General features: G+C 42.7%; 1 protein-coding gene across 2 annotated transcripts in view; it reads right to left on the reverse strand.

Annotated features, from left to right (window-relative positions):
• The window catches only part of ADAMTS9 (ADAM metallopeptidase with thrombospondin type 1 motif 9), a 161006-nt gene that overhangs the window by 116723 nt on the left and 27751 nt on the right, over positions 1–16532 (reverse strand). For both annotated transcript variants that reach the window (XM_042979355.1, XM_007084435.2), the window contains exons 4-11: positions 16186–16475; positions 13621–13704; positions 13407–13519; positions 12664–12704; positions 12430–12535; positions 7903–8049; positions 6524–6665; positions 5204–5308 (exon numbers count right to left, since the gene is read on the reverse strand). In XM_042979355.1, coding sequence (XP_042835289.1) covers positions 5204–5308; positions 6524–6665; positions 7903–8049; positions 12430–12535; positions 12664–12704; positions 13407–13519; positions 13621–13704; positions 16186–16475 — 1028 coding nt within the window. The remainder of the gene's footprint in view (positions 1–5203; positions 5309–6523; positions 6666–7902; positions 8050–12429; positions 12536–12663; positions 12705–13406; positions 13520–13620; positions 13705–16185; positions 16476–16532) is intronic.

Below are 16532 nucleotides of genomic sequence, written 5' to 3' on the forward strand. Positions count from 1 at the left end.
TTTGCAGAGCAAATGTCCATTAAGAAGGCTCAAAGGTGCTGTGAGCCTGGTAAAATATGTTTTATTGCTCCCCGCAGATTTGAAAAGCCAATTTTAATTAAGTGGCAGAGAAAAAAAAAAAGGCACGTTAGAGGATTCCTATAAACTCCCTCCACCAAAGCACACAGGATGAGACTAGAGCAAAATGGACATATTCCAGAGAGCCCTAAACTTTATTGCTTTTTTTTGTTACTAATGGTTTCAGCTTCTCCAGCCTGCAGCAGGAAGAAGGCCATGATGCTTAAAACAAAACCAAACAGAATAAAACTCCTCAGCAGGACAAGGGATTCGAGAAGCCCATTTCAACCCTCTGCCATTGTTGGGGTGTGAGGCCCTGACACAAAGCGAGGTCACGGAGCAGCGGACAAAGCGCTGGCTGCAGTGGCGGCAGGAGGGTGATGCCCCGCAGCTTGCTCAGATCTCTGAAGTGGAGCTGGTGGTGGCTGGCTGCCGTGATTTATCTGCAGGGAGGGCAGAGGCAGAGGCCCACCGAGGCCGGGGCCGGGGGGTTGGGAGGGGGGAGCGTGCTGGGAAAATGGACGACAAATAAGATGCAGGGGAAGGTCCCAGACTGAACGGGGCGGCCACACAGAAGGCTCAGCCAACAATGACTCAAAGGGTGCACTTAGGCTTTCTCTACTTTGCAGCGCCTTCTCCCTCGTAATTATTCTCTTCGAGCATCTGAGGATGGCTCCCTTTCCCTGGGCTGTGTGGCAGAGGCTTAAAATGTTGTGCAGAGAACTCTGGGCGACTCTGGACCCGAGAAAGGCGGGCGGAGGAAGAGGGACAACGGCACTGCCCGAAATCATTTTGGATTTGTCTCCACGAGGCTCTTGAACGTTTATTGGAACGTACACACATACAAATAAAGGAGAGAGGTAGTAGCTTGGTCTAGAGCACCACCATCCAATGAGAATGTACCAGAAGCCACACACTTAAGGAAAGGTTTTTAGTATCTAGAAGCCACCTTAAAGCAAGTAAAAAGAAAACTGAATTTTAATATGTTTTTACTTAGCTCAAAGCATCTGAATAGTATTACTTCTGTGTGCGATCAAGGCACAATTAGGTTTTTTGCACTCTTTTTCTCATACTCGGTCTTCAACACCTGCTGCATGTTTTCTCTTAAGCACATCTCAGGTTAGGACTGACACGTGAAGGGCTCATTAGCCATGTGCGGCTACTGGCTGCCATGCCAGACGGTGCAGGTCTTAGAAAGACAAAGCTTGGAAGGCCAATGGTCTCGTGGTGAGCGGGGCTCTACCACAAACTCACTCTGCGACCCTAGGTGAGTCCCTGACTCTGTTTCCACAGCTGAAAACGGACACCAACCTGCAAAGTTGTCGTGAGTATAACACTAGAGACAGTGTATCTAAAGCACCCAGTACCCAGCTGTGTAAGTCAGGGGACCTGACTAAATAAAGTTAGTAAGATAATGACAAACATTTATACAACTCTTAACTGTGACACATATGCTGCCTTCCCGATGGCGAGCAAATGGAAATAATTTTTGACATTAAATAGAGAAAAAAAATTGTAAAAAGGCAAGATTAATGACATAGTTAAGTGAGGCCGAGACCCCAAGCTGCCTACCCAATATCCATTCTCTCCTATATCCTTGGTAAAAGAATCTGTATTTCTGCAGATTCTTGCACAGATCAGAGAAGTCAGCAGACTTCATTGGGTGACATTCCTGGGAAGGTCTTTCTGCCCCTTTGTCCCCTGCCCCTTGGCTTCATTCTGCCTGGAACTCCCACTTGATGGCTGGAGTCGCTGCAGCCATTCTGTGATCTTGAGGAGGAAATTCATTTGCATATGAGAGCAGAACAGGAAGACGTTAGGAACCTACGTCTCTGCCTGATGATTTGTGGAGCTGCCACAACAGTTCTATAACCTGTCTAGTTCGGGACTAATTTTTATGTATGTGTCAGAAAAAAGGGCCAATTTGCTTACATTACTATAATTGGATGTGACCTAAACAAAATCTTAATTAATATACAAATGGGGTCATAGCTGATGACTCTCAAATCCAGCCCTCAAGGCCAGCTGCTAAAAACAGGTTTTACAAATTCTACAAAATAATGAGAAATTCCTATACTTACAATTAAAAACTGATCTGCAAATCAAATATTCCTTACTGATGTGATCACAGATGCGCAGGAAGGGAAGGAGAAGAAGAACCTTAGAATAACAGGAGAAGTGGGGCACCTGGTTGGCTCAATCCAAAGAGCATGTGACTCTTGATCTCAGGGGTCTTGAGTTCAAATCCCACATTGGGTACAAAGCTTATTGAAAACAACAACAACAACAACAACAGGAATAGGAGAAGTGCCTGGAAATCAGAGCTGTTTGGCAGATATGTCCCAAGAGACTCTATTTCACCAGGCAAATTCGACAAATAATTACATAGTGGAAGAGCCATTACTTCATAACAAAGTGCTAAGCGGCTGGTGGAATCCAGGCCAAAATATAGTCAGCCTTTTTTAAAGGTATCCAGGACCATTTAAACGACAGTTTATATAAATGCATCTTTTTTGAGAGGTTGGAAGAGGTAGGTCAATTTTGTCCTAAGGAGACTTAAAACCAGAGTTTCATACCTCAGACTCACAAAAAGGGTTAACATGAAATGTTAATGGACTTAACAAGAGAATGGAGAAAATAAAGACAATTAGAGTCATTCATCAAAATAACATTGTGTCAGCAGCTCAAGACAGATCACTGCTGAGGGAGCAGGGCAGAAAGAAGAGAAAGAAACAAGAAATTAACCCCACCGCAAAGGGAGTCGGAATCGGCTGGAGAAAAGGCATATGGTTTTACTGCTAATTCTAAGAAAACAAAACAAAATGGAGGAAAGAAGAACACCAAGGATTTCTATGCCAACAAATCCACCATCTTCGGTGTATGCAAAATGCATACAGGCTCTTCAGGGAAACAAACACACACGTGCCCGCATCTTTAATAAAAGCTGCTAGACTTGGATACTTTTTCTAAAACAGAACAGCTACCTATCGTGTTCTCCGCATAGTTGCTTCTCTGAGAGTGTTCTGAGCCTGCCCTCTGGAATGCCTTGAAGTCTTTTGCTCTTGCTAAACATAAGCATACATAGAAAAAGACTTCTGAAAGATCTACCAAGTTTCCCCATCCCTCAGGTATAAGATTACCCTGCAACCCCTTATCTTCTGCTTCTGTTACGAAAACAGAAGATCAGAAAAAGATACGACAAATGTCCTCCCAACTTCTTTTGTGTTTCAGGGTCGACTGGGACGCCACGATGCTACGTTGACGTTGGTAGCCCATTCGCGGCACTATCACTAAATACAATCCACGTCATCCTATTACTGAAAATTCTTTGTTACGGTTTTTCCAGCGATAACGTGCATGAGAAATGGACATAGCAGGTGGGTACGTCAGATTGACTAAGGACCACCACTGGATAGCACCCGTGATTTTTCTGGGATCAAACAGCATCAGTTTAAGCAACATAGTTAGCTGGCTCTAACGCAAGCCAACCAACCAAGGCGTCAGCTAGGTCCAATCTAGGAACCACTTGCATCAATGGTCTCTCTGGATCAATGGAAACCTGAGAACCATATTCTCACTCAAACCTGTGATCTTCCAGCCATCAACACGTTGAGATAAACGTCCTGCAAAAAGTGAAGAATTCTCTCTGGCCAAGGAGAGCCATGTCTTTTGAAGTTAACGAAAGGTGCAAAAGCTACTGTGCCCATGTCCATATATAGTTTTGGTTAGGTTGTTATTGGGGAAAGCTGTATTCTCAAGGGCTGAGGTCCTTAGCCATCAAGAAGCGACAACATGAGCTGACAGAGTCACCAAGTAAGTCAGGTATAAAATCAGCTTCATTGTAATTTTTAATTTTTTGTACTGAACTTTGTAATTTTTCAAATAACTTTCATACTCGCCAGCTCGTGTAACTTTACAACCACCCTGACACACGAGTAAAGAAGCCACCGGTCTTCCTGCTTGACCACTGGGACCAAAGGAGCTCAGTGGGCCTGAGGTATGGCCACCATAGTAGATGCTTCAGACAAAGCAGAGGAGGAAAAGAGGGTGGGGAGGGGCTTGGGTGTATGGGGACATTGCCCTGATGAGCTGAGTGACCGTGGGGCAAGTCACTTCTTTTTTAAATTCCCTATCTAGAAGATCAGGGAAGGGAGAGTTCAAGTCTGTCATTTCTGAGGACCTCTTCTATGGACACATCCTGAGGGCTACTAATTCCACAAGGGAAACTAGACGCAAATGAAATGAGCCAAGAACAGAATATTAAAAGTGAGGAAAGTGGACAGTGGGAAGAAGAGAGAAGACAGGAAAAATCTATGTAAGGATGACAAGAGACTCAGAAAATAGTCCCAGGATTGCATCATTGGTGAGTGAAAGGACACCATTTCCAAAGGGATAAAATCAGGTTTAGATCTAAAACTTCTTGTAGCCAATTTTTTTGTGATGATGATGATGATGGTATCACTGATATACTAACTTTTTATTCTTGCAGTGGAAAGCAAGTGCAGAAGGTGGCATTGATCATATTCCTAGGGGTGTGGATGCATCGTTATTTCCGGGCTGTACGAGTAGCAGATTTTGTTTGGTCATTAACAGATAAGTGGGAATAAGTGCAAATTCAGAATCTGCATTTGGATATATCCCAAGCGACCTCACAGCTCCTTTAAGGGACCAACACAGGCTGGGACAATCCTGGTATCCCACTAGTGAACAAAATAAGTTCACGGTATATCTGCGTTTCTTTGATTTTAAGACCCTCCATCAATTTAAAAACAGCCTTCCATTGCCCACCCCCCCCACCCGCCACCTCCTGCAAAAGAGAGAAAAGAAAAAGGAACACCGTCTCGCATTAAATGTACCCATACACTGAAAAGCACATTGGGATTTGAGGGAGGCTAAAATGAGAGAAGGGGGGTTTTCAAATTGAGGCAATAATGATGGCTCTGTGTCTTGCAGCATTATTGCACTGTAATGTAAGTCTTCACAATTTTCAAATGTAAAGTTGAACCTCCTGGCCCCAAAAGGTGTTACGCATGCTAAAACACACTGCATCAACTTCTATTCTAAACGACGGCGACCAAGCTGACAGCTACAGTTTTGCCCGTTTCTGCCACCCCGAGACAAAAGAACGGATTGCGGTGCTACTTGCCTTTCCAGGCTCACACTCTGTCCCGTCTGCCCAGGGCGTGTGCTGAGTCCGGCAGCCTTTGTGCGCTCCGTCCACATTATGGCACCAGAGCCGTCTACACTGCATCTGCTCAATTCCGTTAAACAAAAATTCAGCGATTAGACGTTATGGGACCAGGCAAGGACTGCTTTCAACTAACGTTTGGCCAGCGAGAGAGCGTGGGTTGGAAAGGGATTTTTTTTTTTTTTCCTTGCTATGATGAATGATAAAATATTCCAAAGGCTCAGAGGGCAGCCCGTGAGACACATTTCGATGTCTGGTAGGACTTCAGACGGTGTAAAGGGGGAATCTTTGCCATCATGAGTAATGCAGAAAGGAATATAATCATGGACAAATTTTACTAAAAATTTTTACTATCTCCCTGGAATCCCTATGTTTCCCAATTCACCATGCTATCTTGGAAGTCTGTCCCTCCAAAACAGCCAAACAGACTCCCACAGGAAGGAAAGGGGGTACCTTATGGAAGCACACTTGCACCCTGATAACCGATGGAAAGCATTGGTCCAAGTGCCCACAGCGCAGAGATTAAAATATCCCACACCCACCACTTGAGCTACCGCCAGAAATGATCTCAAGCCCCACACGGTCACGGGACACAGCCCTGACAAGCAGGAACCGGGGAACAGGTTTGCCTCATGAACCGCCTTCACCGAATCTAGAAGATTCTGTGTGGTAAAGGTCACCCCGACAAGTCAGGGGAGACGAAAAGAGGTAAGGAGAGAAAAGGGCTGAGCTGTGCCATCACCAGCTCTGTGACCCCGTCCTCTCTGAGCTCACTGTCCCACGTGAAAAATGAAAATGATAATGGGGATCTCTCTTTTGGGCTGCCACGACAGGGTAATGAGAATGTGTAGGTGAAGTACCACCCAGCGGCAAGCACTATTCCTACTTGATCACCAACATCACTATTACTGTTGTCCTGAACAGCCAGTGGACCCTTCTCAAGTTTACCATGAGTGGCTGATGTTAGACTGAGAAGCCAGTGGGAAACTGTGAATTAAAAATGCCAGAATCAGGGTGCCTGGGTGGCTCCGTCGATCAGGCATCCGACTCGTGGTTCTGGCTCAGGTCATGATCTGGTGGTTTCGCGAGTTCGAGCCCCGCACTGGGCTCTGCACTGGTGGCACAGGGCCTGCGTGGGATTCTCTCTGTCCCCTTCTCTCTGCACCTCCCCCACTCGGACTGTCTCTGCCTCTCTCAAAATAAGTAAGTAAAATGTAAAAGTGCTAGAAAACTGTCCAGAATCAAGGGATGAGGGCAGAGATGGCCCCACACACTTACCATATACGGGCACACCTGAGAACCTGGTCCAAAAATCAATTCACATTGTTTATTCACGTTGTAAAGGAGGCCCGGCAGTTGGGGAGGCAGAGGGTAGCGTCTGGCTTCAGGTTCATTAAGCAAACACTCACCGTAACCAGTGCTATGGAAAGCAGAAAAACACAGATGGTGAGAGCACTGGATGAGATGTGGCTGTCAAAGGCTCCAGATGAAAGTGAAGGCCATCCCACCTTTTAAAGGTAGAGCGGATAGTTTATTTTTCAAATGTGCTTTACTCTGTATATCCCAGGCTAAACTCCAGGAGCTGAAGTTCTATTTTTGGCATATACTTGTTTGTGGATCTGCTGGCTATCCATACAATATAGTCAGCAGGAAATATGTAGTTTTCCTAGCATTTATCACATTTTGGGGCCATTACCTATTATTATTTGCTATCGTCTCCAATAGACTGCAAGCTTCTTAGGTGCTTGCACATCTTTTTCATGTGCACGTGGGGCTCTAAACATTATAGCAACAGGTCTTTAGTAATTGTTTGCTGAACAGATGAGTGAGTGAACCTACAACCATAGTAAGCAACCCTTCAGATCATCTGGTTAAAAAGAAAAAACAGCAACCCTCCGGTTCTTTGACTTTTCTGCAAACACCTCTTCTGGAAAATTCACACCTGGTGAGTTCTGATTAATAAGCCCCCTCTTCCCTGTGGCTGAAGAAATATACACCCAGTGACCTTGGACAATCACTTAACCTTTCGTACATCTGGGAGAGAACAGCAATAAATCTGTGACACAGGGATATTGTATAATGTAATTGGATCTCTGAACTGCCTGGCAGGAAGCTTAAAAAACAAAACAAGAAAAGAGAGGAAAGAAGGAGAGAGAGAGAGGGAGAGGGAGACAGAGACAGAGACAGAGACAGAGACAGAATGTTCTTAATTCAACAACATGGAGGTCTGTGTAATTTTCATCCACCCACATTACCCTCTTTGGGGTCATCTCACCACCCTCCCCCTTTCCAAGCCAAAATTACTAAGTTGCAACCACATAAATATTTGTGGCCTTCCTTCATCGTGTAATCACAATCATGGTCCCTCCCCGAAGACCTGAACAGATTTCATATCTTTACCAAGAATGAAGCAACATTTACATATTCTCTTTAAGATCCTGACCTTTTCTTTAGCTCAGTCTGTAATCTTCAAAACTCTGGCAAGGATAGAACTGCACAGATGTCACAGAGTATTTTTTTTACCTCCTCCCAGGAATGTCAACAAAAATAACAACTCAAAAGGAATGCTTGACTCTACATTTTCTTTCCCACAACGAGTTCACTACATGGAGGCCAGACACTAGAAGCCCGTGCTTAAAAGAAAGTTTAAGTCTTACTCTAAAAACTCAGTGATATATTTTCGACTACATTTTGACCACATCCAGGGGTTGGTGTAGAAGTTCAATGTGGGAGCCATGACATGCTGGGGACTCTTCACTCCTTCCTCTTTGCACTTGTTGTTGTCATCGTGAGGCATGTTAAACCTAAGGCCAAAGAGACAAAGATGGGAACGTCAACAAACACCAAAGGATTGAGCTCTCATCATTGCTACAAGAATGCATCTAAGAGCAAAAAGTTAACTGACGTCTTCATTGTGGGTAAGAATCTACATCCTGGTGATCACAAGAAAACCTACTGGATGGTTCGAGGCAGAGTGAAGCATAAAACAGAATTCTCCCCCAATTTAATACAAAGGGCCTTTAATGTATAAAAAAAACAAAACAAAACAAAAAAAAAAAGGAGAGTGGGCCATGATCTGGGTCAAGTGTACTTTTTGGAATTGCAGAGGCTGTGAACGTGCTATAGTTGGTGCTAGAAAACAGTAGTTGGAATTCCTAATAAGCTGTTAAAGGCCAATTTATAGAGTCAAGAATTTGGCCAAGTTATGATAGCATCGTGAATACAAAGAGTCAGTCAAGTGTCAAAACTTGAGGCCAAAAGCTTTCTAATAAGAGGCTCACTATGGGTCTTGGCATCCCTCCTTTTGGGTCCGGCTGACGAATGATATAACTGCATAGGTATATCATTATAAAGGAATGTGAAGTTCGTGCACAATAAAACCCATTAAGGAAAGCGGCAGGCGTGGAAGCCGGAGACATGCCAATTCAATTGGCTTAACGCAGACATGGCAAATAGTTTCATGCTTCCTGCCAACGCCAATTGATTGGTACTGGCTTCCTAAAAAGTTGGGCACAAAAAGATTCTAAAACTAATCCAGGTTCTACCCGAGAAAAGGCGATGATGGAGTGTCAATGTCCTCTGGGACATTGGGAGGGAACTCAGCAGCAGCATTAACACATACTTGCCATTCTTGGCTTTGCCAGAGAAAATGGGGCCTGGGGTGGGGGGCACGTGGGGAGGGAAGGACAGGAAGCATTTCTCAATCTAGAAACATCAATTCTATGACCCACATGCCATTCACAGCTCAGGTAACAAACCCCCAGGGACTGTCCTTTCTGAATGATGCTGCAGTCACAAAATTGATGCATGTGATTAATTTTGCATTTGGGGAAGAATTTGCATCATGAGTTCATCCTGAAATAGGGAAAGCAGCGAGCTAGGCAGAAGTGTGTGGACTTGTTTCACATTCAAAGCCCAGATAAAAGCCTATAAAATCCATTTCATTCATTTTCCTTGGGTTTGGTTTTCTTCTACGTTGGAGAAAAAAAAAAAAAAAAAAACTTGGGCTCCTCAATAATTACTGCCTGATGGAGTAAATTCCAAATGGAAATTATGAGATAGAAAACCTTTATCTAAGTTAAAATTAATAGTTCTTCAGGCTTCAGAGTCCATTTTCTGCAAAGAATGACTGTCCCAGTTGCCAGTTCCCTGATGCAAAGTCACTGTCATTCTTATACCAACAAACCCAACACAAACAACACCCTCAAATCTTAGTTTTCTGTTTCCTTGTGGTGCAGAGGATCTGGTGTTTGTGGTTAAATTGCTTGATTAAGGCCCCACAGCTGATGGGGTGGGGGAGCTGGGATTGGAAAGCACTTCAGTCTGACTCTAAAACCTCTGTGTTTTGGAATACATACAAAGCATATTCTCTCCTGTTAGACAAATTGTACAAGATTTGTCAGAAATACTGCGTAAAGATCTCTGTATCTTTACACAGTAGAGACTCAGTGACCTCCCAAATTCTTCCTACCTCAGAGCTGGTAAGAGAATGTAGGAACTATTTTTGAAGCATCCAATGATGCTCGACACACATAAGATCAATTGCTTTTTCCTCTCCAACAGGGTTTTATGTTGTCAGACAGTCATGACTGTAACAACTGAACATTTAATCTTTAAAAAGGTCATTAGAAAATTTGCTAAAAAGTACTGTAGCAAATTAAAATACATATATATATACATATGTATATATGTATGTATACATATATATGTATATATATGTGTATATATATTCGGTATATATATATATATTCATTATATTCATTTTCCTTAAAATATAAGCAAACCTGACAAAGCACCAAAACAGAAAGAATTCACTAAACGGCTAGAGCTCTACCTTTTGTTTCGCTAATACCTCACATCATTCACCAATTACTCCATTTTTTTTTTTAAAACTTCTTAACACTTCAGAGATGTGGTGCATATGTTTTAGCCCTATCTAATAGTTAGGGAAACAGCATACATTTTTCTCAAGTCAAAGAATTAGTCCAGAACTTGCGTATCTGGCTCCCAGCTCCCTAGTTCCAATGTCACAAGTTGGTACCTCAACATTAGCAACTAACCTTGAGGCAATTTAATATTGCCAAGGTCAAACCAGGGAAACAACACTGTCCACCATGTGGGGATTATGAAGTTTAAGGGAAACCATGTCAAAAGCTCCTAGGCCAACACCAACAACAGAGATGTGTGTTGACTACAGTTAACACAGCTGAGGCTCCTCTGTAGCTGAAAGTATTCAGGTTTTGCTGATCAAAATTCTCACTTTCCTTAAAATACAAACTTTGTAAATTGACTATCTAAATGGAGTTTGTAAGCTCTTGTGAGGAAGGAATTAACAGGAAGCTAATTATATTTCTTTAAATAGTATACGCCTCTTGACCATACATTGTGGGGAATTGTTAATCACAAAAACTCTTGCCTTTTGAATGCATTTCTATCTCTATAATTTCCCCCGTTGTGGTCTGCCTTGTTGAAACGCCACCCTACTCTTCATGGCCAAACCTATACCTCCTATTTAAAGGTCTAAAGCAATTACTAGACTTTATGCAAAAGAAACAAAATCCCCAAAAGATTCTATTAAAATAAGTTTGGGAAAACAGAGTTAAACAAAACTAAGCCGTTTACTTTAATACAGGACTTGTCAGAGCCTTGACTTTATGTCACTCAGCCTTGTGACTCCAAGCAGGGCTCTACCGGGAAGAAAAAAAATGTTTTAAATCACTTGAATATAAAAATCCTTCCCCCCTTCACAGAGCATTCTCCTGGAATTATTGTTGGAGCGCTTGTACTGGGAAATGTTGGTAGGACCAGTTTTTAAACTGAGTTCCAAGAAATCCTTGAGTTTCACAAAAATATCTCAGAAACCAAAAAGACAAAGAGGAAGCAGACTAAGAAGGACTCTGGCTCACCATATCTGCTTAATTGAAAGCCATTTCTCTTTTGTGCTATAAATATTGAGCATCTGACAATATTTCCTTTGGAGAAAAGAAAACAGGCGTGCTCTTAAAATATGCTTCAAAGTTTTAAAATATAGCTATTATATGCTGAACTAAATTGGAGATGGCTTTATATATGCATCTTGCTTTCCTTCTAGAATATCACATTGTGCATACATGCCTTCAAAACTCATTTGTTGAGGGGCACCTGGGTGACTCAGTCAGTTGAACGTCCAACTTCGGCTCAGGTCATGACCTCATAGTTTGTGGGTTCAAGACCCGTGTCGGGCTCTGTGCTGACAGCTCGGAGCCTGGAGTCTGCTTTGGATTCTGTGTCTCCCTCTCTCTCTGCCCCTCCCCAACTCATGCTCTCTATCTTTCTCAAAAATAATTTTTTTTAATTAAAAAAGTTTTTAATTAAAAATTAAAAAAATTGTTGAATGAAAAAGCTTCCTTGATAGATTATTTTTCCTATAAACAAAGTTAACAATGACATGCAAACTGATACACAACTACATTAGTGACATCTTTTGAAAAAAATATTTTTAAAAGATATAGCATAAGTAACTCATCCTAGAAAGAAAACAATGCAGATCAAAAATCAGAAGAATTTCTCGTAAATTTACACTCTTTCACCCATGTTCTAACTATCCTTTGTCTCTAAAGAACAAAAAGGAAAGGCCAATTTCATAATAACCACTAAGTGACCATAGTTAGGAAATGTTTTCTTCTCTGTATCTTTGTTTAATCTCTTCCCTGAAAAAAGGGATGCCATTGTGCCTAGAGGCTAAATGTCTGAAAGACAGCCTTGTATATCTACGATCAGGAATGATCTGGATTTACGAAAATCTCGTGAACCAGGGGAAGAGAGACCGACCCTTCCAGATAAAGATGTTACGTCACAAAAGTTTCCTAAGCTAATACACCCTCAGCTTCAGTGGATGGGCTGGAAAGGTCTCATTCCTCCAATTCCCAGTAGGAAAGGAAAATATCAGATTTTGCACAGAAAACACGCGCATTTGAACCCAAGATACACGTCAGCCATGGCTGAAGAGGGTTCACCGCATTACTCAACTTTCTAAAGTCTAAGTTGTTTCTCCCAGTTAGGTCCAAGGCTCTTCAATCCTCAAATCTCTATTAGGACTCTAAGAGTAGTTCCACTCTCTGAAGTCAAGTGAATACTCACTGATGCCAAGGAAGAAAAGGGTTAGGTCACTGTGAATTAAATGGAAACACGGAAAGGAAACGTACACATGGCCCAGCTCGTGGGCTATTGTGAAAGCCGTGCTCAGTCCACTGTCTTCACTAATAGAACAGCTTCGGTAGGGATCACAGATGGTACCCAGTTCAGCAAGACCTGTTCAAAGGGGGGAAAAAAAAAGAAGGAAAGAAGGACTGAGAATTGCTTTAAAAAGCAACTGCGGCTTGGAATAAAAACATGCAGTAGACCGTTGAAGCCATAGAGGATACACAGAGCACACTCACCTAAGGTGTCACATTTGTCATGAGCTCTGCAGATATCCTGTCTGAAAGCAAAGCAGACTTAGGGCCAGCATAATACCGAAGAGTAAATGTCAACACAAGTAAAACACTTCCCAATCCCCTAGACATTCACAACAGCACCCACCTTGCGGGGGAGGAGGTTACAAAACGCCAACAAGGCCGAGGGTTTGCAACTCACAAAAGCTTGGGAGCCAGTGACTTCCGGATTAAAAGCTACATCTAGCGGTCTCCTTCTGCCCCAGGGGTAGCCACAGAGCAAGTGAAAACCTCTCCAACTGGGACTTTCCCTCCCACAGCGGCGTGAGTGCTTCTAGTTCCTTTGGGAGCATTCCTGAGAAGGCTCTGGATGCCTTTCGTTTCAGTTCTTGTAAGAGTAAGCATTTGTGACTATATCCAAGGTGGCCAACAAGAAATACAGATAGGACAGCGCCCCTCTTGGTTGCCCTGCATGGCGCTTCAAACATTTTTGAGTTAGTAGCTGCCATTTACAAATTGGAAGATTTAAGGGGCGCCTGAGTGGCGTGGTCGGTTAAGCGTCCGACTCTTGATCTCGGCTCAGTTCACGATCTCACAGTTTGTGAGTTTTAACCCTGCATCAGGCTCTGTGCTGATGGTGCGGAGCCTGCTTGGGATTCTGTCTCTCCTTCTCTCTGGCCCTCCCCTGCTTGTACACTCTCTCTCTCTCTCTCTCAAAATAAATAAACTTAAAAAAAAAATCCATATACCTCGTTACAAGAACAGCGGTGTCATGCTGGATTCCACCTGGATAGTTGGAGTGCTGCCACTGGCAAAAATTTCTTAATGTTGTCTGGGCGTTAAAAGATATGGAAGGTCCTTCCTAAATGCGGAAGAGAATTATGATTGGCCCATTGTGCCGACACCAATTAGATATGCCATTTCGGATACATATACAAGAAAGAAGAAAAAAAACTTTATTACCTGTTCATTATGAATCACAACTAAGTTCACAATAACAATATTAATTAAATTTCCAATACTTGGGTCTTTATAGATAGAGGCTACCTGCAACCGAGATAAATTTTTCAAGGTTAATTGTGAACTCTGTGTAAGCAATAAGCAATACACTTCTTACGCTGGGCTCCACCTCTTGCCACGTTTTCACGTAACATATGCATTTGGTAGTTCTGAATTTGCATTCATTCAACAAACACGTATTAAAACTCTCTTTGAAAAATTCACAGACAGCAGTTTCAGATGATAATGAGACCTAACAAGTCTAAATTTCAAAGTGTTTTCCTTGGAAACTGCATTGCTACGCATCTTAAAAGTTTTCGGTGCCAAAGCACTGGATATTAATTTTCGATCACTCTTTCATCCCAGTTGAAGCCCCAGATTGCCCAATTATGGAATCTCACAGTGACCACGCGTTTGCTAATATTGCCATTCTTCATGTTTACCTCCCATTTGTGTTCCTCACAAGCTGGTAACCTGTTTTGTTTTTTTTTTTTCCCCAGTATTATCATTAATTATGAGAGCTAACATTCATCGAATGCCTGTTGTGTACCAGATCATTGCTGAAAACTGCACACACATTTGCATTTAGTCCCCACAGCAAAACTCTGAGCTGGGTATTATAATCTCTGTGCAACAAGTAAGGAAACTGAGGCTCAGAGAAATTAAGTAACTGTTCCAAGACTAGACAGCAGTGAGGAGCAGAGCCAGGCTCCATTTGACCCAGAGTCCGGGCTCAAAACTGAAATTCTTCTGAAAGGTCTGAACGTATAGGTTGGAAATGGACTTGACTCAGTGCGAAGGCTGATTAGGTTCTCCTTTCCTTCCTCCAAGACAGGAGAGGGCTGGGGCACATGGGATTGAGCCTGGGGAAGGGGTGAGAGGGGAGAGGAGAGGGGAGGCAGGTTGAGGTGTGGGGTGGGGAGGACAAAGGAGTGGTTCACAGCAGTGAGGGGAAAGAGAGAGAACCAGAGGCGAGGGCGAGAGAGGAAGAAATCCTAAAGCATAGTTCCCAAACACGGCTGCTTTTCTTATTCTTTTGAGGAATTTATTAAAAGTACATTCTTGTTTATATAACTTAGGGTCAGTCCATTGGAAGAAAAGCTATGTTGAGTCTTAAAATGAATGAGGGGAGATAATATGGGCTGCTAAAGAACAATTCCCAGTATTTCTAAAAGAAAAGAATAATATGTATAACACCGTATATTAATACTCCATTCTGGTTTGAAAAAAAGATACATATGCATACATATTCATCTAAGAAATACCTAGAGTTGTGTTGTCCAATATGGTAGCCATTTGCTACATGTGACCACTAAGTACTAGAAATGTGGCTCATCGAAAATGACATGTGGGGTGCCCGGGTGGCTCAGTCAGTTCAGGGTCCAACTCTTGATCTCAGCTCTGGTCATGAGCTCATGGTTCCTGAGTTCGAGTCCTGCATCAGGCTCTGCACTGACATTGCTGAGCCCGCTTGGGATTCTGTCTCCCTCCCCTCTCTACCCTGCCCTGCTTGCAGGCACACACACACACACACTCTCTCAAAATAAACAAACAAAGAAAAATAAAATGATACGTGCTGTTGAGTGTAAAACACGTACTGAATTTTGAAGACTTAGTATGAAATAAAAGTAAAGTATTGCATTAGCAAGTTTTGAAACGATAGTATTTTGATAGAAAATAAAATACATTGTTAAAACTAATTTTACTTTTCTTTTCCTCACAGAGTGGCTAGAAAATTTAAAAATACATACGTGCCTTGCATTATATTTCTATTGGGCAGTGCTGGTTAGAAACATATGCAAAAAAACCTTTTAATAGTTGTCGCCTCTGGGAAGGAACCAGGGTAGGGAAGGACACTTATTTTTCATTAATAGTCTTTGGTTCTGTTGGATTTTTTTTTTTTTTTTTTTATAACGCAAACCTATTGATTTCTTGATTCAAACCAAGAGTAGGAAAATACAGAGGAGAGATTTGAGGGCCTCATCCCAGGGCTATTTCATTCGAATCTTGGGGAAGGGGACAGAGCTTGCAGCTCAAAAAGCTCCAAGGTGATTCTGATTCACAAGAAGCACTCAAAAGTCTTACGAGAGACCCGAACCCGGTTGTGCAAGTTCATATGTCACACAAAGAGCACTGGGTTTGGGACGTGGACACTCTACAGGTCACATGCAGTCTCTAAGCCCCTGATCAGCTTTACTTGACCACGGGCAAGTGACCTAAGTCCTCTGAGGCTCAGTTTCTCTGTAAAATGGGGGCGATAAGCTTACCTAGGAGAGTTGCCAGGAGGATTAGAAATGCCACCTTGTCACAATGAAGCACACTGTCTAGCGGAATGAACATTCAGGACGGTAGCCCTTATTGTTCTGACAGAAAGGCAACCAATACGTAATCTTAGGTTCTCTTCGGTCACTTGCCTGAATCGTTGAAATGCCAGCCCTGAGAAGGATCTTCCACAGCACTGGGTGGAAACCCATTTCCCAATGGCACATTTAAGGACCTCACAAATCACCTTCTTTGGAATGTACTTACAATTGACATTAAAGTTAAAATATAGTGCTGAAGGTTTGCTCCGTGGTATAAAACCATTTTGTTGTCTGCCACCACCATCACTTCTACAAACCGTGGGTAGGATAGAAAACGTTTTGTTCTTCTGTGGGTCCTCTTTTCCCTCGTGCTGTCCGTCTTGTTACCAGAGGCAGGCAGAGCCTTTGTTGCTAAGCTGCTTTTTAGTACCGCCACATCGTCAGCCAGGCTACGCTTCTCTCCCCGTTTTCTTGTTCTCATTTTCCTCTTGTCTTCACTGTGACTATTTTTGCGTTCTGTAACAAATCAGATGGCGCATATTATGTTTCGAGCCACATCTATTTCATATTAAG

This window comes from Panthera tigris, chromosome A2, assembly GCF_018350195.1.
Source record: "Panthera tigris isolate Pti1 chromosome A2, P.tigris_Pti1_mat1.1, whole genome shotgun sequence".
Lineage (NCBI taxonomy): Eukaryota > Metazoa > Chordata > Mammalia > Carnivora > Felidae > Panthera > Panthera tigris.